Below are 25,700 nucleotides of genomic sequence, written 5' to 3'. Positions count from 1 at the left end.
ATTTATTAATCACTTTTTTGCAGCTGCTCATTATAAAGTGTCATCAGAACTACACAATGTTTGTGGGAGTAACTTGTTCCCAATGTCTCACGTGGATTAGCTTAGCATCAGAACTGACTGTTAGCTAGCAAACCGCATGGCCGGCCCAATACACATAGCATTAAGCTAAAATGGACACAAAGGGCTTAAGACCAACATGTTGAATGGAGATCCAATCTCAGAGAGCCAACAAAAGAAACCAGAAGTATTTTTTAAACTGGCAGAGAAGTTACTAGTAGACCATTTGTGTGCAGTAATATTGGATTCTTCATTTTAAATTATATTACAGCTGTTTCCCAGGCGCGCTAAGTCTTCATACATGGCCTTTTAATGCAACACAGATGTGGTCATAGCAGAAAGCTTTATTTGATTTTTCAGACGAGTGCACAGATAAAAATCTAAATGGTGCTTAAGTACTTGTCTGATTCCTTCAGGTCCCCAGTGAGCATTCAAAATATATCTATCAGTGGATAAATCTATTCATTTGAATTACTTTCATTTGATAAACATAATGGTTGCTATGGTTGCTCAAGGCTGTTATTACTCCTTATATATCTTTTACCTGTCTTTGTCGCAGCTGTGTTATTTCTGTCATTTTGAAGCTGGTTTGAGATGAGAAAGTGAGAGCCGCAACTTTTGTACATACTTGTACAAAAGAGCGGCAAGAGAGACGACACTCCCTGCACCTATGAATGTTTTGGATCCAAATTCCTCCATTTGAACCCGACATCAGGGTCGACGCCATTCTACTCATTGTGGGAATCAAATGTCTGAATGGAGGTGAACTGACCTGGGGACCTGCTGCACAGTCAGATGCTCTCCCGCCACTTCTCTCCGCTGATGGATGTACTTTACTTTAGATGAAGCGCTTGCACCTTTGCAGGTCTATGTATATTTTTTGCTTTCTTTCATACTGTACAAGAACATTTTTTGATTCTTAGACCTTTTTGAAGTGCCTTTTGATATTTTCTTCATGAATGAAAAAAAAAAAAAGTTCCCTCGTGGTTCTTATCGGGTTCTGCAAAAACAGTTCTGTGTGTTTGCTGCATTTTTGTTAATTTTACAATTTCCAAAATTCAGGAAAATCTGGGTGTTCTGAGAAAAAAAAATGTTTTTATGACCAAAGTCAGCTAAAATTTGACTGTGTATGGACATATATATATATAATGATTTCATGTTGCTGTACCCATTGAGATGTACTGTGTATATTTTGTACTATCTGTTTTAACATAAGACCCACTGATTCGCTTTGCGTATACAAGGTTTTCTATTGGTCCATTTTAAATTATGAGACTGGTTTCATTTTTATTTTTTTAAGTCGACGCTAACAATGACGAAGCATGATGATATCATTACAGTTTACGCTGTCATCAGGTACTACGTAGTTTAGATAGCTGTTCATTGTGGAAAGCTCCAGTGACTTATTATAAAACTTCTTTTTAAACGGTGCTCATGATGATTTTACATCGTGGACAACTTTTGTGTAAAGCATTACACAATGTGTACTACGTAGTAAATATAAAGAGCTAACGCCTGACTAAATACTATGAGCTAAGACAGCCTGCATGGCCAACAGAGTGGATTTTTATTGTCTGTTAAACCTGTCTTTTTTTTTTAAATGTATGATTTGTACTGTTAAAATATTGTCTTGATGTTGTAAGTGGGTATTTTTTTGCAACCCACTTATGCTTATCCCTGTGATCCATGTTAATTTTTTCAAAGTAAAGGTACTTTCTTGTCTGAAATACTACATGTGGATAACTGGGGAACTAATAGTGTAGCATATACATACTAGCAAATACCAACGTATGCCTAGTGTAACAGCAGGATTCCCTCGCTTGGAAATAGTTTTGTCAACATCTAATGGAGCCTCATGTCTATATCAACATCTCATCATAGGGGCGTCCGGGTAGCGTAGGGGTCTATTCCTTTGCCTACCAATATGGGAATCGCGGGTTCGAAACCCCGTGTTACCTCCGGCTTGGTCGGGTGTCCCTACAGACACAATTGGCTGTGTCTGCGGGTGGGAAGCTGGATGTGGGTATGTGTCCTAGTCGCTGCACTAGCGCCTCCTCTGGTCGGTCAGGGCGCCTGTTCAGAGGGGAGGGGGAACTGGGGGGAATAGCGTGATCCTCCCACGTGCTACATCCCCTGGTGAAACTCACTGCCAGGTGAGAAGCGGCTGGCGACTCCACATGTATCGGAGGAGGCGTGTGGTAGTCTGCAGCCCTCCCTGGATCGGTAGAGGGTGGAGCAGTGACTGGGACGGCTCAGAAGAGTGGGGTAATTGGCCGGGTACAATTGGGGGGGAAACTGGGAAACCCCCCCTCCCAAAAAAAAAAATCTCATTATGACTGCATTCCTCTGATTTGTGACTGTTAATGGAATAATGGTAATTGACGAGGAAAGGACAACCAATGCAGTATTGATAAATTAGGTTGATATTGGTCCAGGTGCACTTATCCTTAACAGTGACATTATCCTTAACAGTGACATTATATAATGCACACAATTCACCGTCCACTTTATGCACACCATCTCATCATCTCATCCGCCACAGGCCCAACACTGGTTCATTACTGAGGCGTCCATGTTTGGTGTTGCTGTTCTTGTTAACATTTCTAGAAATCTCAGTGTAATCCTCGTTCATTTTGTGCGGATAAGTGCCAGTGAAGTGAGTCATAGAGGTGGAACAAGGAGGTGCCAACGTGTGCCTGCTGTACCAACCTGGGAAGGCGTCTCAACACGTTCAGACAGTGAGGGAAGTTCCACGTGAGGCTGTAAAAGCTGTTATGGGACCACCTTTGTTTGCTTTCTTGCTCCCTTTTGAGTCTCCTTTGATTGTTCAGCGTCGGGGGTTTTGTGAGTGATAAATTACAAGCAATGCTAAATATACACCAGCGAAAACAAAAATCATGTCCTGCTCATGTAGCTTGTTAGAAAACATGCCCAAATTGTACTGCATTGTTTATAGTGGGTGGGGATACCTGCAGTCAGTTTAGACTGAAGATATCACTTAGATGAGTGCTGAAACATATCTGTCAATAAACGATGTATCCAGATGAACTGATTCAACCTTCTTTGATGCCCAAATCCAGTTACAGCACCAGTACTAATGCCGACTAGATGAATACCACGAAAGTGGCTCTTTATATTTAATATATATATGTATGTATAATATGAATAGGCAGATGTATAATATCACATGATGGCCATGATTTGTTGCGATAAAGCAGGATAATATATATGTAATACATATATGTGTATTTGTGTACTCCTTGTCATAACCAGATAATCGCAGCGTTAGGACCGGCCTTAAAGGAATATCAAACAAAAGTTCAATCGTTTCATCTGGATACAACGTTTATTGAGAGAACTGTTTCATCACTCATTTAAGTGACTTCTTCAGTCTCAACTGACTGCAGGTATCCCCACCCTTATATACAATACAGTTGCATAACGACCAAAACGAACAATCAGTTTCATAAGCAAATTGTCATGATCATTACCTAGAGTTTCAATGGCCATGTGTACTATTCACAGAGGATCTATGTGAAGAGGGAACGACCATCCCTGAACGGAGGGGTGGAGGGCTTAGAGTACATCAGTCGCCATCTTACAATGCTGTGATTGCAAATATTCCCCAATCCTCTGTGAATAGCACACATGGCCTTTGTAATGCCTAATTATTGGTCACGGTAATTTGCACATGAAACCGATCATTGGTTTTGGTCGTTATACCACTGTATTGTTTATAAAGGTGGGGATACCTGCAGCGCGCACTGGGGCGGTTTGCAGCTGAGTGTGAAATGGCTGGGATGACAGTCAGCACCTCCAAGTCTGAGGCCATGGTTCTCTACCGGAAAATGGTGGCTTGCTCCCTCCGGGTTGGGGATGAGTTGTTGCCTCAAGTGAAGGAGCTCAAGTATCTCGGGGTCTTTGTTTATGAGTGAGGGTAGGATGGAGCGGGAGATTGACAGGTGGATTGGTGCAGCATCAGCAGTAATGTGGACGTTGTACTGGACCGTTGTGGCGAAGAAGGAGCTGAACCAGAAGGCAAAGCTCTTAATTCACCAGTCAATCTTCATTCCAATCCTCACCTATGGTCATGAGCTTTGGGTACTGACCGAAAGGATAAGATCGCGGATACAAGCAGCTGAAATGAGTATCCTCCATAGGGTGTCTGGGCTCAGCCTTAGAGATGGGGTGAGGAGCTTGGAAATCCAGAGGGAGCTTGGAGTAGAGCCGCTGCTCCTTCGCATCGAAAGGTGCCAGTTGAGATGGTTCAGGCATCTGATTAGGATGCCTCCTGGGCGCCTTCCTTTGGAGGTTTACCGGGCATGGCCAACTGGGAGGAGACCCAGAACTCGCTGGAGGGACTACATGTCCAGTCTGGCCTGGGAACGCCTTGGGATCCCCCAGGAGGAGCTGGAGGGCATTGCTGGGGAGAGGGACATCTGGAGGGCCCTACTTAGCTTGCTTCCACCGCGACCCGACCCCGGAAAAGCGGCTGAAGATGAGATGAGATGAGATGGGTACCTGCAGTAAGCTGAGACTGAAGAGGTCTGTATGTGAAGTATGTGGACTGAAGACACAGCTTCAGGAGCAGACACTTGGTTAGTGTTAGGGCCCTGACACACACCGGCACTAGTCGGACCCCTGTCGGCAGCTTTTCGGCCGATTCAGCATGTTGACATGGTGGAGCCTGTCGGTGAGAGAGATCGCTCTGATTGGCTGTTCAGCTTAGTGAATTAGCGCTAAGCTAGCGAATCAGGGCCGTCGGCTGTAGTCTTTGCGGTGTGTTCAAGTGCTACTTTTTGGCCCAGATGGCAGGCGACGTGAGGCGTTGCAACGGTCGGCCTTCGTCGCCGCTAGTCGGTTTGGTGTGTCTGGGCCCTTAAGATTGGTCCTATTGCTAAGGGTGGGGTCGTTTTGTAATTTTCTTTTTGGATTTTTCCCTCTTTTTCTCCCAATTGTACTCGGCCAATTACCCCACTCTTCCGAGCCATCCCAGTTGCTGCTCCAACCCCTCTGCCAATCCAGGGAGGGCTGCAGACTACCACATACCTCCTCTGATACATGTGGAGTCGCCAGCCGCTTCTTTTCACTTGACAGTGAGGAGTTTTGCCAGGGGGACATAGCGCATGGGAGGATCACGCTACTCCCCCAGTTTCCCCTCCCCCCTGAACTGTTCCCCCGACCAACCAGAGGAGGCGCTAGTGCAGCAACCAGGACACATATCCAAACCCGACTTCCCACCCGCAGACACGGCCAATTGTATCTGCAGGGACGCCCAACCAAGCCAGAGGCACAAGGGGATTCGAACCACCGATCCCCATGTTGGTAGGCAACGGAGTAGACTGCTACACTACCCGGACACCCAGTCATTTTGTAATTTCATACGGACTACCTCCACTACTTAATCAACTGGAACGCACGCGAAGACTTGACTTCTTAAGAGACTTAACATCATAAGAGGCATTGTTTCATCCTCCTCTATAATGATGTCCCTCCCCTTATCCACAATATCCCTAGTGTTCTGAATGTGATGTTCATTACTGCCTACCAACGGGTTAAGAATAGATGCAAGAGACTAGAGATGTTATAGGTCACTAAGTTAATCATACAAACAATAGGCCATTATGGCACATCCTGTTTATGTACCATAGGTAGCCCATACAGACTAGGTGTAGCTTCCCCTAGGTATAATCTATGGTACAAAATTCTGTCAATAGCATTGTCCTATTCTCACAACTTCAGACAATCTATTGTGGGAGTGCAGGAATGAGGAGACGGAGAGATCGAGTCGAGTCAATTCCGTTTACTCGCCACACAAAACAACACCGATACGGCTCAATCTCTTGTGGCAACCAGCTAACCGCTAGGCTGCTGAAAACATGGCTCCACTATTGTATTTTTAAATCACGTCAGGACACAGCGCTGTCGCTCGACACAACCTCTCCGTGGCATTCTTTATTTCGACTGACCCAGCATCAAAGGCAGACCCGATCAAACAACCCAGAGCCCGCAGGCATCACCAATCGATCCCAGCACAATAGAACAGCACCAAATCAAATGCAGCACTGTCGATGTGTGCATACATAACATCCACCCCGGAAACCCTAAGCAGTGCCTACGTCAGCACTCTGAATGTCTGCCTTAAAGGAGCAGCAGCCCCTGGTGAATCTACCCTCAATTGTGTATCACCACACTATCACCTTTTTCTTGTAACCACTGCCTGGCTCTTGTTTCAGGGGCTCATAAGAACTGATTTAACTTTGATTTTCTTACCTGGATTATCGGGCATGCATAAATACACCTTAAAGGGATAGTTACGAATTTTTCGAGTTTACTTCTGTTTTAAACTTACCGCTCATGCTAGGTGTCATTTCTAGCCTTGTCTTCATGCTGGACACGGCTCCAGCTTGTCATCTCCAGTTCAGTGGAGGTCAAATCCAAAATCCTCCTACAGTGTAGACAAAACACTCCACGGTTCAGACGAAGCTAACGTGATTCTGTTATATAGCGAAATAAAGAGGTCGTTTTAAACATGTACAGTCATTTTATTGCTACATTCTCCTGACAGTGTTAGCTTTGCGTATGACCCGCTAGAGGCAGCGAGGGTTGTCGTTCTCGAGTCTGGACTCGGTCTCGAGTCCTGAGCGCGAGGGTCTCGGTCTTCTCTCAGACTTCGCGGTATAGTGACTCGGATGTGACTCGGTCAGTTTGGACTTGCGCTAATTTGTCAAGATCGATGATTTTCATTTACTTTTTCTTAAATTTTTGAAATGAATATCAAACCCCCCCTTTTAGGTGATCAATGAAGTGCAATCTAATTTGTTTTGTTTTCTATTGTTGTTTTTTATCATTAAATCTCTGAAACACTGGAAAACGGGAATCTTTCTTCCTTAGCAAACAAAAAACCCTGAATATATTAGTGTAGTGAAACTGAATTTTACTACGATGGCAGACTACTACAGTTCGAGTCATTGTGCTTAATTGGCCTGAAACTGTTCTGGTATCGGCCAGGTTTCAGTCCCATTGAATTGGACTCGCCACCTTCAACTCCTGGACTTGACCCAGACCTTTACAGACTTGGTCTGGACTTGGCTGGTCTTGACAACATCAGCTACAGAAGGTTTGCTATCAAATTGGTCATCTGAACCATAAAGAGTCGCGGCGTTGGGACTGAACCAAACAGTTTCCATCCGTTCTTACTTACGGTCGAAATGTTGCCTGAAGCTCATCTGTGCACCTTTCCCTCGTAACACGGACGAGTTTATGTTCTTAAACTTCATTATGTCGACACAGGTCATTGCCGTCAAAGACGTTTTTCTTAGTATCCGGTGTTTACTTCCGGGTTGCAGGAAGGAATAAGCGTTGTTTGTTGGGCCGCTTTGCTCAGTAGCGCTACTAGTCGCCGGACACTAAAGCGCTCACCTTTAATATAATCAGGGAGTTCTTATTTCCAGTGTGAGGTCACCTTTCTGTTATACAGCTCTTTTTTTTAATCCAGCATTACTCTTTCTATATATTATTGATTTAGGTTTATAGTTTCTAGATCTATTACTGAGATGTTCTGATGGGATATCTCTGGTCAAATTCTGAGCTGCTTTTGTCTATGTCATTTACAAATCGAATAAAGTCCACGTGTCTTTATGTAGCATTTAAACGGTCCGTCCTAATACCAAGATTAGGTTTCTGAAGGGCAATGAATGTGAGCGCGCTACTCAGATGTCTGAGTGACATCAAACCCCGCATACCATCCATATATATATATATATATATATATATAAACAACCAACTCCATGCCAGTGTGTTACATACAAAATGTAACTTTATTAACTGTCATGCCTCCATTCATATTAATATACATGTATATGTTTAAACTTATTTAAATTTCACAGCTCCATCCATATGAAAAAATACAGAGAGAAGAGCAAAACACTGGATATTCAAATGACTGTTGGAGAAAATAAAAGAAGGAAACAGAATGGAGAAGGACACCTGTTCTTAAAACTTTGTAAAAGTATCAGGGTTAAAAACGTTCTTGTGCAGGCGTGGGTTTCCATGAGCAGTCTCCCTTTTGAAGCAATGCTGAGCAATATCACAATTATTCCTTTTTTACGGCGAGAGTGGAAAAAAAAGAAAAAGAAAAAAAGATCCGAATATATTTACAATACACTCACTTTACATAAATACAGGAACAACAATTTCTGTACGTAATATCAGCAAACTTCAAACATAGGCATCAGCGTCACTACTGAAATTTCAATAAAAGCAGAGAAAAAAGAAACACGGATGTCACACGGAAGTAAAAGCATATAGAAACCCAACTGAGAGAGAGAAGCGTAAGGTCAGTATTCACCCACAACGGAGTGCCTCTACTGCTGGAATCCAGGCCACAGCGTGTGATGACCAGAAGATCCCTCGTTCTCTTCATCTGAAGAATTGAGAGGCCTTCACAGCTCACTTTGCTTCCCCGCACGGGGACCTAACAGCAAAGTAATAATGGATGGTGTATTCAGCGGGTGTGTGTATATGTAACAGAAGGATGTTGCATTTGAAATAATGGCGTAAGGCTCAGTGCGAAAGGAAAGTTGAACCTTTACGAGGTCAGATTTGCATAACTGTGTGTCTGAGCTTTTTCCAAAATTCACCTTTTCCCTTCTGCAAATTAGAGAATTTGAACACATGTTGAAACTGAAACGCTGCACAGAGCAGTTGGTATTACAAGTTTGTTTCATGAGGCACTATTAATTGTTATTGCATAACTTTGACCCTGGTTACCGTTAACAAAATTATGCTGTATAACGAAGCAGGAAACTGCTGCAGGGAAACCCAGTACAGCCGGTCCTGTAGACACACTTATAGCCATCTTCAAGTCAAATTGAAATTTAAAAAACAAAATAAAATGAAATAAAAAAAGGATCATTGGATTAAGGCATGCAAAGTCATTAACAGAATAAGAGTAAGAGTGTTGTTGATATGTGCTCGATCAAAATAGTTTCTCATCCAAATATAGCAAAGTGACGAGACAGGGAGCCGAGTACCTTGATATGGACAGTGTATAGAAAATATCTGTTCATTATAGTTGGACACTGGTTCAGCCTTGGGAGAAGATGACTTCCACATGAAGCAAATGGTTAGATGAAACCACAGGAGATCATTTACATGATGAAAAACAACTGCTTTAGCAATACCATTAGCCCCATTTCACTGTATATCAAATTAGATAAATTACAGTCTCTGAAAAAAGACTTTACATGTATAAACATATTTCCTGCATCTACTCATCAAAAGCCCTATTTTTCCAATGTATATACAGCCTGTAGAACTTGGTAATAACTTTTTATCCTCACTATCACATATGTTACAACATTCCCAAAGATCCTTTTTACAGAAAATAGTTATATGAAATGACGAGGTGCCCCTCAACCATGAAATGTCTTTACACAGTATACGGATAATTAAAACACAATGGAGGGTTAAAACATGATGATTATTTGTGTACAAACTGACATCTGAAATAAAATATTCTCTGAAAATCATACTTACGAACAAACAAGGTGCTGATATGCTCTTGCCAAAATGATAATACAACTGGGCATAATCACGAGTGCACAAATAATATATATATAAATATGACAACATACATTAGAATTCTTCATATAGCAAAAAAGGGGGGCGTTGCGTACAGAGGGCGCATGTGTAGGACTGAATTCCTGGATTTGGCTTTTTTACTGGAAACGAGCATCCGTTGTGTGCGCATGGGCGTGCACGTGTGTGCGTGTAAATGTGCATGTCTGTGTTCTTCCCAAGGTGCTAATATGAAATATGCTAACGCCACAATATATTTACGAGTCCAAATCCTGCATTTAGCAGTCATTTCATATTGTAGGGGCTGATTTTAGTTTTTATCTCAATCTGGAGTTCTTGCCTGAGAGCTGAGGTGGATGTGGATGTGGATGGGGTGTGGGTGGGGGGGGCGTTAACACTTTTAAAACTAATGATGCAGTCAAATGAAGGTCCTTACATGCCGATGGCTCCAATGGCAAAGACTCATTTGGGATTTCAGATATCAATTAAACCAGCGGGCTGAATCTTGTTCATGAAGTAATTAGAAATCTACGTTATCCGGTCAAATGTTTGAGATGACGTCACGTGGGCCGCCGTATCACATCAAAACCAAGGCGCCGATACCGGTCACCTGTCACGCGCTCAGAGCGTCACGTCTCTTTCAACTGCGCGGGTGTTGGCCAGGGAAATCTTGCTTTACGTTTAAATGATCAACGTTTGCATTGACAGAATTGGTATTAATTTAGCCATTTTTCCATATTGATATGCTGTTTTGCAAAGACGCTGTGAAATCTCAAATTACTTTTTTGGTCATAGTTAACGCGAAAGCCTTGATGTATGGAAATGCGTGTATGTATTTTAATACGTCTGCGTGCACGCAAGTATCTTCCTGTATGTGAAAGTGTCCGTCTCCTCCTAAACACGTCATACTTTAAAACCAAACCTCAGGTTAATCCGATGGCGTTTTCAACAGCTAACCGATGTGAGATGAGGCCAACTCGGGCGACTTCTCCAAGATGAGACGTAACAAAGCTGTTGGGAGGATTTTGAGTAACTCCCTTTCTAAGACTGAAGGACGAGACTTAAACCGGATCTACAGAGACAACTAGAGACCCGGGCCGGAGGCGACACATGTACTCATCAATCGTTTGACCACAGCAAACAGAACAGAGAGGACACGCCGGCCTAAACCTCCTCCTCAGCTCGTTAAGAAGGTATTGCTTTGTCTGTAGGCCTACGTCACTTCCTAAACCCCCCGGAAGTCCCCATAACACTGAAGTCCGCTGAGCTTGGGGGGCCGTGTCAGCATTTCGAGACCACAACACAAATTCCCCACCGCTATCAAAACCATCTGAGAACACACGACTAAACAGATTCATTAAAAACAAAAAAAGAAAAGAAGCGTCGAGTCTGTAAGGTGCCTGTTTCTTTTTCACATATTGGATATGTTCACTGATTGTTTCAAAGTTCATTCTACACGAGGGGTTGACCTTTCTCCGTTAAATATAATCAAAGCACGCATTAAAAAAGTGAGATACCATGGAGAAAAAAAGTTCATACTGAAACTATGCTTAATCTATAAGATTGCACTTTACTGATTGCTAATCACAGCACAAAAAAAAATGCACCAACATTTTTTTTACGTTTGTTTTGTTTCGTTTTTCCTACAAGAAAATGCTTTTAAAGAGGCTCCACGTGAAGGATAGCGACGGTGAGATTGCAGGGTCGCTATGACTGAATCACAAATGACGCGTTTGTTTGCTGGTGTGGATTCATGCGTAACCCGGTTTTCACTGTTGGAAATAGAAACCGACTGAACGTCACCCGCGACGGACGGCGTCCGAACCCGGGTTCGACGCCGTCGTCGGCGGCTTGAAGTTGCTGATGCTCGATTCTGGTTGTGGCTTTTCTATTCGATTTCTTTCAATCTCGTTTGTGTATTTGCTGACCTTGTGATCGACAGTCCCTCCGTATCACTTGGCCCGTCAGCGTGCTCACGTCCAACTGCAGGCTGCGGCAAGAGAACTGAAAGCATCCGTGACGGGACGGCGCCTCCTGCTGGCCATTATGGGGACGCACAGGTGGGGCCCGACGGTCAAAGCAGGCCTCGCTCCTCTGTTCGGCCAGTCCAGCAGCGGCCTACATTTATCTTGGTTTTTAAAAGGAGTCCACACGGCGAATGTAGTCCATACACCCGAGCAATTTCACATTATGAACGCTTGAGAAGCAGCCATTTAAAATAACAAAAACAAAAGAAAGTTACCAACAGGAAATAGTTGCGATTGCATTTGTTTTTGTTTTTGTTTTTTTAAAGTCCGAATGAAGAGTATGAATTCACCTTATAAATCTAAGTGAAACATTTACAAACAGTGCTGTAAAAGACAGATTTCCATTCAACTCCAAAGGACAACGACAATAAAAGTTCCTGCCGTCTTTTTCTCCACCAACTCAGTGAGGATCCAGAAAACGACCCTGTTTTTGTGCTCGGCAAAGCTCTGCGCACCTCCACCTCCTCTCTCACTTTGTCAGGGACAGTCGAGAGAGGGAGAGAGAGAGTGTGTGTGTGTGTGTGTGTGTGTGCGTGTGTGTGCGCGCGTGTGTGTGTGTGTGTATTCATGGGAGTCCAGGCCAGCTGAACCACATTCATAGGGAGACCCTGCTCCTCTTCATCAGCGTGTGTATTCGTCTCTGTGCTCCAACATCTTTTTATTTGGTTCAAACCAGCATGTGTCTCCGTCTGTGCAGGGCCAGGTGGTCCGACCTGGAGAAGCTGCGGTCACAGTCTGCACACTTGAACGGTTTGACCCCCGTGTGTTTCCTGTAGTGCCGGGTCAGCTCGTCGGAACGTGCGAACTTCCACGTGCAACCATCCCAGGTGCATTTGTATGGCTTTTCACCTGAGGAGAGAGAAAGAGAGAGAGCGAGTGAGAGAGAGAGAGAGAGCGAGTGAGAGAGAGAGGGAGAGCAAGTGAGAGAGAGAGAGAGAGAGAGAGAGAGAGAGAGAGAGAGAGAGAGAGAGAGAGAGAGAGATAAATACAGCACATATTCTGCGGATAAACACAACCAACTTGTCATGTAAGCAGAGAAAGGAGGACCTACCATGTTGGAAATTGCTTTAAAAGTTGCTATGTGTAATATGTCAACTCTCCTGAAGCATAATATTACTTAAAGATGCAACCTGTGATTTCATATGCAAAGAAAAAGGGCCACCCCTCTACCCAAATAAGAAAACGTAGGATTGGAAGCTCCTATCGCTCCAAGATTGATTGACAGCACTCCTGATATGAGGACTGACACGAGACAACAGCATGCATACTCATGCATCAGCTGCATGAGTTTTCGGCGTGTTTTCATGCTGTGAAAGGATTTTTAACTTTAATTATGTTAATAAAGATTATAAACTCAGCCACTGAGGATGCACAAGCCAGTGCATTCTTAGTGCCGGTCCCAAACTCGGATAAATGGGGAGGGTTGCGTCAGGAAGGGCTTCCGCCATAAAATCTTTGCCAAATCAAATATGCGGATAATAAATAAGATTTCCACACCGGATCAGTCAAGGCTTGGGTTACCAACGACTGCCACCTGTACTGTTAACCAGCAGGGTGCGGCTAGAAACTGCTCCTGTTGGGCAAAGGAGAAGGAGAGGGGGATGGCATGTGCAGAGGCAGCGAGAGAGGAGGAAGGGTAGGAGTGTGGAGGTGAGAGTTGGAACTTTGAATGCTGACACTATGACTGGTCGAGGGCGAGAGCTGGCTGATATGATGGAAAGAAGAAAGGTAGACATACTGTGTGTGCAAGGGACCAGGTGGAAGGGGAGTAAGGCCAGGAGCATCAGAGGTGGGTTCAAACTCTTCTACCATGGTGCGAATGGGAGGAGAAATGGGGTAGGGGTAATTCTGAAGGAAGAGTATGTCAAGAGTGTGCTGGAGGTGAAGAGAATGTCAGACAGAGTGATGAGTATGAAGCTGGAAATTGAAGGTGTATTGCTGAATGTTATCAGCGCATATGCCCCCGCAAGTTGGGTGTGAGATGGAAGAGAAAGAAGAATTCTGGAGTGAGCTGGATGAAGTGGTGGAGAGGGTACCCAAGGGGGAAAGAATGGTGATTGGAGCGGCCTTCAATGGGCATGTTGGTGAAGGGAACAGAGGTGATGAGGAGGTGATGGGTAGGTATGGTGTCAAGGAGAGAAATGTGGAAGGACAGATGGTGGTGGATTTTGCGAAAAGGATGGAAATGGCTGTGGTGAATACATATTTCAAAAACAAGAAGAAACACAGGGTCACATACAAGAGTGGAGGAAAGTGCACACAGGTGGACTATATCTTATGTAGAAGGCGCCATCTAAAAGGGATTGGAGACTGCAAGGTGGTGACAGGGGAGAACGTAGCTAGGCAGCATCGGATGGTGGTCTGTAGGATGGCTTTGGAGACCAAGAAGAGGAAGCGAGTGAAGGCAGAGCTGAAGATCAAATGGTAGAAGATGAAGAAGGAAGACTGTTGTGTGGAGTTCAGGGAGGAGCTAAGACAGGCACTGGGTGGTAGTGAAGAGTTGCCGGATGGCTGGGCAACCACTGCAGAAATAGTGAGGGAGACAGCGAGGAAGGTACTTGGTGTGTCATTGGGACAGAGGAAGGAAGACAAGGAGACTTGGTGGTGGAATGAGGAAGTACAGCAAATTATACAGAGGAAGAGGTTGGCAAAGAAGAAGTGGGATAGTCAGCGAGATGAAGAAAGTAGACAGGAGTACAAGGAGATGCAGCGTAAAGCGAAGAGAGAGGTGGCAAAGGCAAAGGTGTATGGTGAGTTGTATGACAGTTTAGACACTAAGGAAGGAGAAAAGGACTGGTACCGATTGGCTAGACAGAGGGACCGAGCTGGGAAGGATGTGCAGCAGGTTAGGGTGATCAAGAATAGCGATGGAATGTGCTGACAAGCGAGGAGAGTGTGCTGAGAAGGTAGAGGGAGTACTTAGAGGGGCTGATGAATGAAGAAAATGGGAGAGAGAGAGGGTTGGATGATGTAGGGATAGTGAATCAGGAAGTGCGGCGGATTAGCAAGGAGGAAGTGAGGGCAGCTATGAAGAGGATGAAGAGTGGAAAGGCAGTTGGCCCAGATGACATACCTGTGGAGGCATGGAGATGTTTAGGAGAGATGGCAGTGGGGTTTTTAACTAGATTGTTTAACACAATCTTGGAAAGTGAGAGGATGCCTGAGGAGTGGAGAAGAAGCAAACTGGTACCGATTTTCAAGAATAAGGGCGATGTGCAGAACTGTAGCAACTACAGAGGTATAAAGTTGATCAGCCACAGCATGAAGATATGGGAAAGAGTAATGTTTGCTTTGAGAATGTTGATGGAGAAGTATAGAGAAGGCCAGAAGGAGTTACACTGTGTCTTTGTAGATTTAGAGAAAGCATACGACAGGGTGCCGAGAGAGGAGCTGTGGTATTGTATGAGGAAGTCGGGTGTTACAGAGATGTAGGAGTGGTGCAGGATATGTATGAGGGAAGTGTGACAATGGTGAGGTGTGCGGTTGGAATGACAGATGGGTTCAAGGTGGAGGTGGGATTACATCAAGGATTGGCTCTGAGATCAGGCAGGAGTCTCCGTGGACTATGATGTTTGTGGATGACATTGTGATCTGTAGCGAGAATAGGGTGCAGAGCCTGGAGAGGTAGAGGTATGCACTGGAGAGAAGAGGAATGAAAGTCAGTAGGAGCAAGATGGAATACCTATGCGTGAATGAGAGGGAGGACAGTGGAATGGTGAGGATGCAAGGAGTAGAGGTGACGAAGGCATATGAGTTTAAATACTTGGGGTCAGCTGTCCAAAGTAACGGGGAGGGCAGGAGAGAGGTGAAGAAGAGTGTGGGCAGGGTGGAGTGGGTGGAGAAGAGTTTCAGGAGTGATTTGCGACAGAAGGGTACCAGCAAGAGTTAAAGGGAAGGTTTACAGGATGGTTGTGAGGCCAGCTATGTTGTATGGGTTGGAGACAGTGGAACTGATGAACAGACAGGAGGCGGAGCTGGAGGTGGCAGAGATGAAGATGCTAAGATTTGCATTGGGAGTGACAAAGAAGGACAGGATTAGGAACAAGTATATTAGAGGGACCGCTCAGGTTGGACGGTTTGGAGACAAAGCAAGAGAGGCAGAATTGAGATGGCTTGGACATGTGCGGAGGAGAGATGCTGGGTATATTGGGAGAAGGATGCTGAATATGGAGCTGCCAGGGAAGAGGAGAAGAGGAAGGCCAAAGAGGAGGTTTATGGATGCGATGAGGGAGGACATGCAGGTGGCTGGTGTGACAGAGGAAGATGCAGAAGACAGGGAGAAATGGAAACAGTTGATGATCCGCTGTGGCGCCCCCTAACGGGAGCAGCCGAAAGTAGTAGTAGTAGTAGCAGTAGTAGCAGTAGTAGTAGTAGCAGTAGTAGCAGTAGTAGCAGTAGTAGTAGTAGCAGTAGTAGTATTAGTAGTAGTAGTAGTAGTTCTGTTTATAAAGATTGGAATGAAACAGGCCTAAATTACAAATTACGACCAGTTCTTATTCAAACTGTTCAATTATGTATGTGAACACACCTCAATTTTATGTGGTTAAAAGGTTACAGATTGTGCATTTAACACTCCTATGACCACACATACAGGCCTACATTAATCAATCTATGGTCATTAAGTTATTGTGTAATGTTATTTGCAGCACTAGCTGTAATATGAATCCCCTTATGCTATAAGTTGCATCACTGCTGGTGATTTACTTATTGTACCCGTGCAGTATTTGTATGTGACATGCACTTTTGGATTTGATATGATTGCTATTCAGCCGTTGAAGATGTCTTTAGGTTGACACACGAACATCTGTTCATTAATGATGCTCCTATAAGTGAGCTTGCATTACAGTGTGTGCTAAATGAGAAAACGTACCATGGAAATGTACATACACTGTCCCACACCAAAGTTTACTCCTCTTTTATATTTGAAGTTATATCTCCACTAAATGTGAGAATGGAATCGTACATAGGTTAATTCCATGTCTAGGTAAACGGGTGATTTGGGGGCCTCCTGTAACAGCACCACGACCTAGTTAGATGGGGTCAGTAGCTCCATGCCAGACACCGTATGGGGACAAAAATGAAGGTGTCTTCCCTTAAAGCTGAACTGGCTAAAGAAGAAGCCCAAACACCAGAGACAAACATAACTAGAGGCTAATGTGTTGCACAGACAATGGGACTGGCTGCTAAGCCCATACACATACATAATACATACATACATACATGGCATGCATGTACACGGGTGACAACAAGTGCAGACCAAGGAAAGAACAAAGAGAACCAGAGAACTTCAACACACATGAGAACAAGAAGGATGTGGAGGATAACTAAGGAACTGTGAGAGCACACCGTCCACAGTGATCTTTCAGACAGGAAAATAAATGGCGTTAATGTTGAGATAGCTCAAATAACTTGGTTGAAGTTAGGACAAACTTTAGATGACCAGAGCAGCCCCCAATGCCCCAGGCGGCTCCCTCTAGTGTAATATTATTGCTTCCCTGTATAATCTGGATAATCCTGAATAATCTGTAGTATCATTCAGGGACGTGTAGTGTGATTAGTGAATATCAGCGGCTGTATAGGACCGCTGGATGCTGCTGACTGAAACACAGTAATTACAAGCCACGAATATGAGGCAAACCCAGTACCGACCTATATAGTGTTTGGAAATGGCAGATGCCAGCAAACATGCCGCATATCCACTACCTGTCAATCAGAATTCCTTTTTCTTGATAAATTTTTTTTAATATGTTTTTGTTGTTCACGTCTCTGAACAGTAGAGGTCAGTAGAATTCAAAAATAACTTATTTAATGTAAAATTGGCTGTTTTAGGGAGCAACTAATGCAACTATCTGTTTTAGGGCAACTGTTTTAAGGAGCAACTATCAAATCCGCTGTGGCGAGCCCTGGGGAACAGGGCACAAGCCAAAAGAAGAGGAAGAAGAAGAAGAGGAGGAAGAAGAAGAAGAAAAAGAACGAAGATGAAGAAAGCAACTGATGACAGTCTATCACAGCCGTGAAATGAAGCAGGAACGAGTAGTTTAAAAGAGCCAAATGAAATGTGAGCATCGTCATGTACCCCTGCTGTCGCCTACACTGAACACCAAGATGGAGGTTTATTACTCTGTTGGTCTAAAACGCCATAACGGATAATGGATTTCATTTCACCGACGTTACTGGATGACGCCGTTGTAAGTTACACCCCAGAGCTGCTCGGCACCATGTCGTGACTGACCTGTGTGCGTCCGGCGGTGTGCTTTTAGATGGGAGCTCTTGGTGTAAACCTTATTGCAGCCGTCAAAGTCACACCGGTGGATGCGTCTCTTTTTGGAGTCTGGAGACTCTGACCTCCGGGGTCGCCGTATGCTCTCAATACTGAATGGAGACATGGAACTGCAACAGCAGAGAAATAATCAAAACATCAGTGTCAGTTTATTAGTTCATTTGTTAGTTTGTTGGTGTGCGTTCATTTAGTTCATTTGTTTACATCATGAAATATTTGTTAAACTCTCTAAATAAAGTTATCTTGAGGTTTCCATTAACGACACCGTGTAAACCCAACATGTACCAGTAGATGGCAGCAGAGCTAAGGCCACCAGGCTAACCACAAACCTCCCCTGATAAAACAGATCTATCAGGGCCGCTTCTCTTATTTCACTAAGGTTCCCATCAATCAAAGGTACCGTTTTATATCGTCTCGGTTTAGTTCAATAAGAAGGCTGCTGAGCTGATGATGTCATCAATAACTTTCAGCGTGACATTTCCTCTCCAACGAGAAGCCAATATCACCTCACATCATACAACCTGTCACCGTGAAGCCATGTAGGGGAACTGTGTGTGTGTGTGTGTGTGTGTGTGTGTGTGTAGTTGGGTTCTGCATATGTGCAGTTACAGAGTCATGATTGGACTCCTCTGTTCAACCAGAGCATCAAAATATTGTCACAAAGTTACACACACACACACACACACACACACACACACACACAAAGCTGTGGATATTGAGAAACAGGTAGAGGACGGAGGGGGAAAGGGGAAGAAAGGAGAGAGAGGAACGGCCTCGGTTCTGTCAGAGAGATTTGAAAGAGGAGCAGGCGTTTGCCAGACAGGCCCTCCCATAAACTGTCTCCACCACACACAACCCACTTCCTGTCTCTCTGTTGCACCAGAGCACACTTTCTCAAGCACACACACGTGATCGAGCGCACACACACATACATACATACATACATATGGACACATGCAAGCATGCATGCATAGACATGTGTGCACACACACAGAAACATTGAAACATATTCTCTCTCTCTCTCTCTCTCTCTCTCTCTCTCTCTCTCACACACATACACACACATATGTATAACATGCACACATGCATATGTGCGCACACACACAGGAACATTGAAACAGATCTATCAGTCTTTGTGTGCATGCACATATATATACATATATATGCATGCACACAAAGACGTATTTCCACACATACACACAGACACACACAGACTCTCTTTTCTCTCTTTCCTCTCTCTCTCTCTCTCTCTCTCTCTCACACACACACACACTAGCTGAATACACAAGCACATAGAGAAAAACATACAGATCACCTGTTGCTCTTGGCTCACTGCCAAACTGCAGCTCGACAGGAAATGAGCACATGGGTCAGATATGAAGTGAACTCCAACTCCCCTCTCATCTCTCTCTTTCTCTCTTCATCTCTCTTCTCCCCCCCTCCCTCTCTCTCTCCCTCCTCCCCTCTCTCTCGCCCTCTCTCATCTCTCTCTTTCTCTCTTCATCTTTCTTCTTCCTCTCTCTCTTTCGCTCTCCCTCTCTCTCTCTCTCTCTCTCTCTCTCTCTCTCTCTCTCTCTCTCTCTCTCTCTCTCTCGGTGAAAACAGTATACTGAAAAGAATAACGTCAAAAATGAAGCCTTGGACAAAGAAGTGCCTGCATAAAAACTGTGAAATTTGAAAAAAAGGGGAAAAAAGAAAAGAAAACGCCAAAGTTTCTCCTCCCTAATGGACCATCCAATAATCCATCCAACAGACTCAAAAATGAAATGTGAATGTTGTGTGTGTGTGTGTGTGTGTGTGTGTGTGTGTGTGTGTGTGCGTGTGCGTGCGTGTGTGCGTGCGTGTGTGTGTGTGTGTCTGGGGGAGAGGTAGGATTTGCTGTGGAAACAGTCTGAGCTCAGACATCCAGCAGCAGCAGCAGCGGCGGCGGATGTTTACGTTCTGACTTCATCCGTGAAGTGATTCCATGATTATGATATAATTTAGGAAGGTCGGAATAAGACGGCTTCCAAAAACACAAGATGAACAATGGCCGCTGATTTAGTGTAAATCAAGCCGGCTAATCCGTGACACGTCGAGACGCCGTCAGCGCCGCTGTCATCCTCTGCTGGTAATCCAGACGTCAGCGCCGCTGCAGTTTGAAAACCCGCCGCATGGTTTTTGAATTAGTCATTTTCTGGCACGCCTGCTGGACTCTTCAGAGGCTCTTCCAGCTCTCTGCAGTCCGGCTCTGCATGCCACACAGACCTTCTGGGAGCTTTTACCAAGCGCACAAATAAAGTACGGCTTCAAGAGTGTTCAGCTGTTGTGTAGCACCGAGGCCCTGCTTCGCTCGCTGGACCAGCACGGAAACGCTTTTTCAAAGCAGAACCGCAGCAGCGCTCACCCAGCTGGACGTGGACCTGTCCACCAACCCCGTCCGGCCAACCTCCGCCTCTCTCCAGCCCAGCACGGCTCTGGTTCTGCAGAGCAACGCTACACGGGCTGCATTCATACAACACAACACCGGTCTTCTGACCCACTCACAGCGCTTCACGATGTGTGTCTCACGTTCACCCGTTCACACACACATTCACACACACACATCCACCCATTACACACACATTCACACATACACATCCACCCATTACACACACACACACACACACACACACACACACACACACACACACACACACACACACACACACATTAACCCATTCACACATCCACACACACACATATCCACACACATTCACACATCCACACACACACGCACACACATTCACCCAGTCACACATATTCACACACACATTCACCTATTCACACACATCCACACACCCATTCACACACACATACACACACACTCACCCATTCACACACATATTCACACACACATTCACACACATCCACACACACATTGATACACTGATGGGGGAGGCTGCCATGCAAGGCACCAACCGACTCATCAGGAGCAGGGTTCAGTGTCTTGCTCAAGGACACTTCGACACACTCTCTGGAGGAGCCGGGGATCGAACCAGCGACCTTCCGATTGCTAGACGACCTGCTCCACCTCCTGAGCCACGCCGCCCCAATGAATAGTAGCTGTTTTGTGTGAAGTGATCTTTCTCATGTGAGACTCAGGGCAAAATGCAGGCCGGCATGAACCCACACTCACCCCGGTACCTGTGCTGTGCGAATATGTGTGACTGAGCAGAAGAAAACATAGGAAAGCCCTGAGAACAGTTTGAAAAAGTGCTGACCTCTGACCTTTGTTTTGCTTCCTCCGTTTCCCCTTTTTTTCAGTCCCTATCCACTAACCATGAGAAAGACAGGCAAAGAGGTGCAGAGGCGGCGAGAACACGTGTCTTTGTGTGTGTGTTTGTGTGTCTGTGTGTGTCTGTGTGTGTAGATCTGTCACCTTTTACAGGGGTTTCCCCTTTACACCCCCTCCTTCCCCCACCCACACACACACACCCATTCTGCCTCTGCTCCGTACTGTACATTCCTCTGATTTCTCACAGGAAGTGAGGTTTCAGAACAACACTGTCAACCAGAGCCAAACGCTGTAATTATCAAGAAAACAGGAAAAAGAAAGTATGTGTGTGTGTGTGTGTGTGTGTGTGTGTGTGTGTGTGTGTGTGTGTGTGTGTGTGTGTGTGTGTGTGTGTGACGATAATTGTCAACAGGGCTCTGCTGTATGTGGATGCTCTCCCTCCTTCACAGTCCTCTCTGTCCTCCTGCTCTGCTCTACGGCCTCCATGTCTGTTGGAACCAGCCAGACTTCAGCAAGACCCTCCTACACACACACACACACACACACACACACACACACACACACACACACACACACACACACACACATACACTCACACACACACACACACACACATACACACACACACACACACATACACACACACACTCCATCCACCCACCCCTCTGTCACTCCTTCATTTGCTCTCTCCCACAATAGCCCATCCGCTGGTCCCCAGGGCAACGCATGAATATGGAGGAGGCTGCCCGAGAAGCACATGACATGCTCCCTCTCTCTCTCTCTCCCTCGCTCTCCCTCTCTCTCTCCTTCTCTCTCTCTCTCGCTCTCTCTTTCTCTCTCCCTCTCTCTCGCTCTCTCTCTCTCTCGCTCTCTCTTTCTCTCTCTCCCTCTCTCTCTCTCCCTCGCTCTCCCTCTCTCCCCCTCTCTCCCTCGCTCTCCCTCTCTCCCCCTCTCTCCCTCGCTCTCCCTCTCTCTCGCTCTCTTTCTCTCTCTCTCCCCCTCTCTCTCCCTCTCTCTCCCTCCCTCCCTCCAGTTCTCTCTCCCCCTCCTTCCCCCCTCTCTCTCCCTCGCTCTCCCTCTCTCTCGCTCTCTTTCTCTCTCTCTCCCCCTCTCTCTCCCTCTCTCTCCCTCCCTCCCTCCAGTTCTCTCTCCCCCTCCTTCCCTCCCTCTATCTCCCTCTCTCCCTCCCTCTCCCCCTCTCTCTCTCCCTCGCTCTCCCTCTCTCTCGCTCTCTTTCTCTCTCTCTCCCCCTCTCTCTCCCTCCCTCCCTCCAGTTCTCTCTCCCTCTCCCTCTCTCTCTCCCCCTCCTTCCCTCCCTCTATCTCCCTCTCTCCCCCCCCCCCCTCTCTCTGTGGAACCCTTTTCCTCCCTCTTTTCTTCTCACTCATTATTGATGTGATACCTGGTTATATAAATGTGAATGGGAAGAAAACACACCGGGGGCACTGTAGGAAGGTAGGGATTCGTCCGGAGGCTCATTGTGCGTTTTCAACAGAGCACCGGCGGCCTTGGTTCCGGCGCAAATGTGCGCAGAGTGCCCGGCGCATTTCGTCAATAACACAACTTCCTCAGCGCGGCCAAACCAGCGTGTAACCAGAGACGACTACAGACCGCTTTGTTTTCCACGGACAAACATGCGAGTCTGTGTTCCTGTTGACGATGGCTGACCTCCTTCTGCAACCAGCTGCTCTGTCCACCGCGCACAAACACGTGCACATGTACAGTGCAAACACACACACACACTCGCACGCACACACACACACACACACACGTTGACAAGAAAACAATGGCACATAGAGACAAGCACAGATTCTTTCTCAAACTCTCACAACACACACACACACACACACACACAATGATACATACAGACAAGTAGACAATCTCTCTTACACTCTCACATCACACACACGCACACACACACACACACACACACACACACACACACACACGCATGCATGCATGCAATGGAACACACAGACGGGCACATTCTTTCTCACAGTCACAAAACACACACACACACACACACGCACACATGCATGCACAAAGACGTGCACACACAGGCAGAGTCCCACTCACTCGGCACACAGAGGAGCGAGTGTGTGGGCAGGCCTGGCAGGCTGCGGAGCCTGGCTGGTGACTACTCCCCACAGTGGAAGCTGGGCAGTGAGAGGTTTTGGGCCCTGCCAACCTCTGTTCCCCTCTGACCACCCAGCGCCCACGTGTGGCACTCAGGGGCACGCCTGTCCCTTTCAATAACCACACAAACCTGAGCTCTCCTCTGTCTGCATGTGTGTGTGTGTGTGTGTGTGTGTTTTTTTTTTCTGTGTGACCGTGTGTGTGTGTGTTTTTCTGTGTGACCGTGTGTGCGTGTGCGCATGCGTGTGTTTTTCTGTGTGTGTTTCTGAGTGTGTGTGTGTGTGTGTGTGTTTTTCTGTGTGACCATGTGTGTGTGCACGCACGTGTGTGTGTTTTTCCGTGTGTGTGTGTGTTTCTGTGAGTGTGTGTTTTTCTGTGTGACCATGTGTGTGTGTATGTGTGTGTGTGTGTTTTTCTGTATGTGTGTGTGTTTTTCTCCATGTGAGTGTGTGTGTGTGTTTTTCTGTGTGACCGTGCGTGTGTGCATGTGTGCACGTGTGTGTGTTTTTCTGTGTGTATGTGTGTATGTTTTTTTCTGTGTATGAGTGTTTTCCTGTGTGTGTGTGTGTGTGTGTGTGTGTGTGTGTGTGTGTGTGTGTGTGTGTGTGTTTTTCTGTGTGTGTGTGTGCCTGTGTTTTTTCTGTGAGTATGTTTTTCTGTGTGTGTGTATGCGTGCGTGTATGTGTGTGTGTGCGTGTATATGTGTGTGTGCACGTGTGTTTTTCTGTGTGTGTGTGTATGCGTGCGTGTATGTGTGTGTGTGTGTGTGTGTGTGTGTGTGTGCGAGCGCGCACGCGCGCGCGTGTGTATGTACAGTAATCGGCTTTTCTGAAACACAGGACTTCTGCTTCTGCTGCTCGACAAGAATGTCTCAGATATTTGAGGTTTTACGGCAGTTTCTCTGCGATGCCTTCACACCACACCAGCAACACAAAACCATTCCAGTCCTACAAACTGTTAAAGTATGTGTTGTTCGCTCAGCCATGTATCAAGTGTGCAGCGAAAACAAACAAATACCCCCATAACACCACCGACATACCTTCATAGTTGGAACATACGTCATGAATTACAGGATAATTCTGTTGTTTACAACCTGGGTGTTACTTCTGCAGGTTTAGCCATCGTGCATAAAAGTTATATCACTTTCTTCACAGGCCTCATTCAGTAGATGTTGGACAGGGGTCCACGGCTGGACTCAGTTCCACAGCAGTGTCTTATGGGACAAGTGAACAGGACTCTTTAAACAACAAACACCCCTAGTGTGTCAGTCAGACTGCGTCCACAACTGTCCATGACTTCTCTGTTGTGCTGGCCGGCTAGTTTATGGATGTTACTGCTACCTACGGTAAGTATAGGCTGCTACTTCCTGCAGGGTGAACCAGGAAGTAGTAGGTCTTCCTGCTGCGTCTTGTGGGCCCAGGGACCATGACACTGCCCGGAGCTGGGCCCGAAGAGGTAACACCAAGGGCGGTCTGACAGGATGCGGAAGCGGGGCAGGCTAAGCTAACTGCTAGCCCATGCAGACCGGCAGCTCTGATAACACCGAGGGCAGTGTGGCGGCGGCCTCGCATAGCGTTTACTGTGGTGCTTTTGTTGTTGTCGTGTGGAGTGTGGGGAGGTATGTCGAGGGTGCCTGGCTGGGGGAGCTGGCGTTGGATCAGCTGAGGGAGCCTGGAAACACTGAGGGCGGTCTGATAGGATGCAGAAGCGGTGCAGGCTAAGCTAACTGCTAGCCCATGCAGACTGGCAGTTCTGACAGTCATGCTGGCTGGCATTCTTTCCCTTGGACGGTGATTTATTTATTTTTTTAGCTTGGATATATGTGTTAGTTTGGATATATATATGAGTTAGTCTGTATATATGTGTTAGTTTGGATATATGAGTTAGTTTGGATATATGTGTTAATTTGGATATATGAGTTAGTTTGGATATATGAGTTAGTTTGGATATATGTGTTAGTTTGGATATGTGTGTTATTGTAGTTTCTGGATATGTGTTTTTGTCTTTGGGGAAACGATGTTCCTGATCCTGATCATCTACCATTGATAATGTCTGACACTGATGTTCAGTTGTCCCATAAGACACCGTTGTAAACCTCAGTCCAGCGGTGGTCCTGTGTACAAAATCTACAAAATCAAGCTGGGTAGTAAAATTAAATCATAACTGATATGTATGATGGGGGAAAAAAACTATGAAAATAACACCGAGGTTGTAAAAAAACAGAGTGACCCTTTATCCAGTGGAGGTAATTCCTATCAATGCCCAACAGCCCAGCCTTGTTATTACTGGTACATCATTAGCAGGAGTCTCACACAGGGCTCGAGTCCTGGAATAGTTTCCAAACTATTAGTCTAAATAACAG

At 45.7% G+C, this 25,700-nt stretch overlaps 1 protein-coding gene across 1 annotated transcript in view; it reads right to left on the bottom strand.

The window, feature by feature from the left end:
• Positions 1–7,858: 7,858 nt before the first annotated feature.
• klf12b (Kruppel like factor 12b) overlaps positions 7,859–25,700 on the bottom strand; it is a 62,455-nt gene continuing 44,613 nt past the window's right edge. The window contains exons 5-6 of the mRNA XM_056289788.1: positions 17,899–18,056; positions 7,859–12,515 (exon numbers count right to left, since the gene is read on the bottom strand). Coding sequence (XP_056145763.1) covers positions 12,334–12,515; positions 17,899–18,056 — 340 coding nt within the window. The 3' untranslated portion in view covers positions 7,859–12,333. The remainder of the gene's footprint in view (positions 12,516–17,898; positions 18,057–25,700) is intronic.

This window comes from Lampris incognitus, chromosome 11, assembly GCF_029633865.1.
Source record: "Lampris incognitus isolate fLamInc1 chromosome 11, fLamInc1.hap2, whole genome shotgun sequence".
NCBI lineage: Eukaryota > Metazoa > Chordata > Actinopteri > Lampriformes > Lampridae > Lampris > Lampris incognitus.
This window is presented reverse-complemented; position numbering and strand designations above follow the sequence as displayed.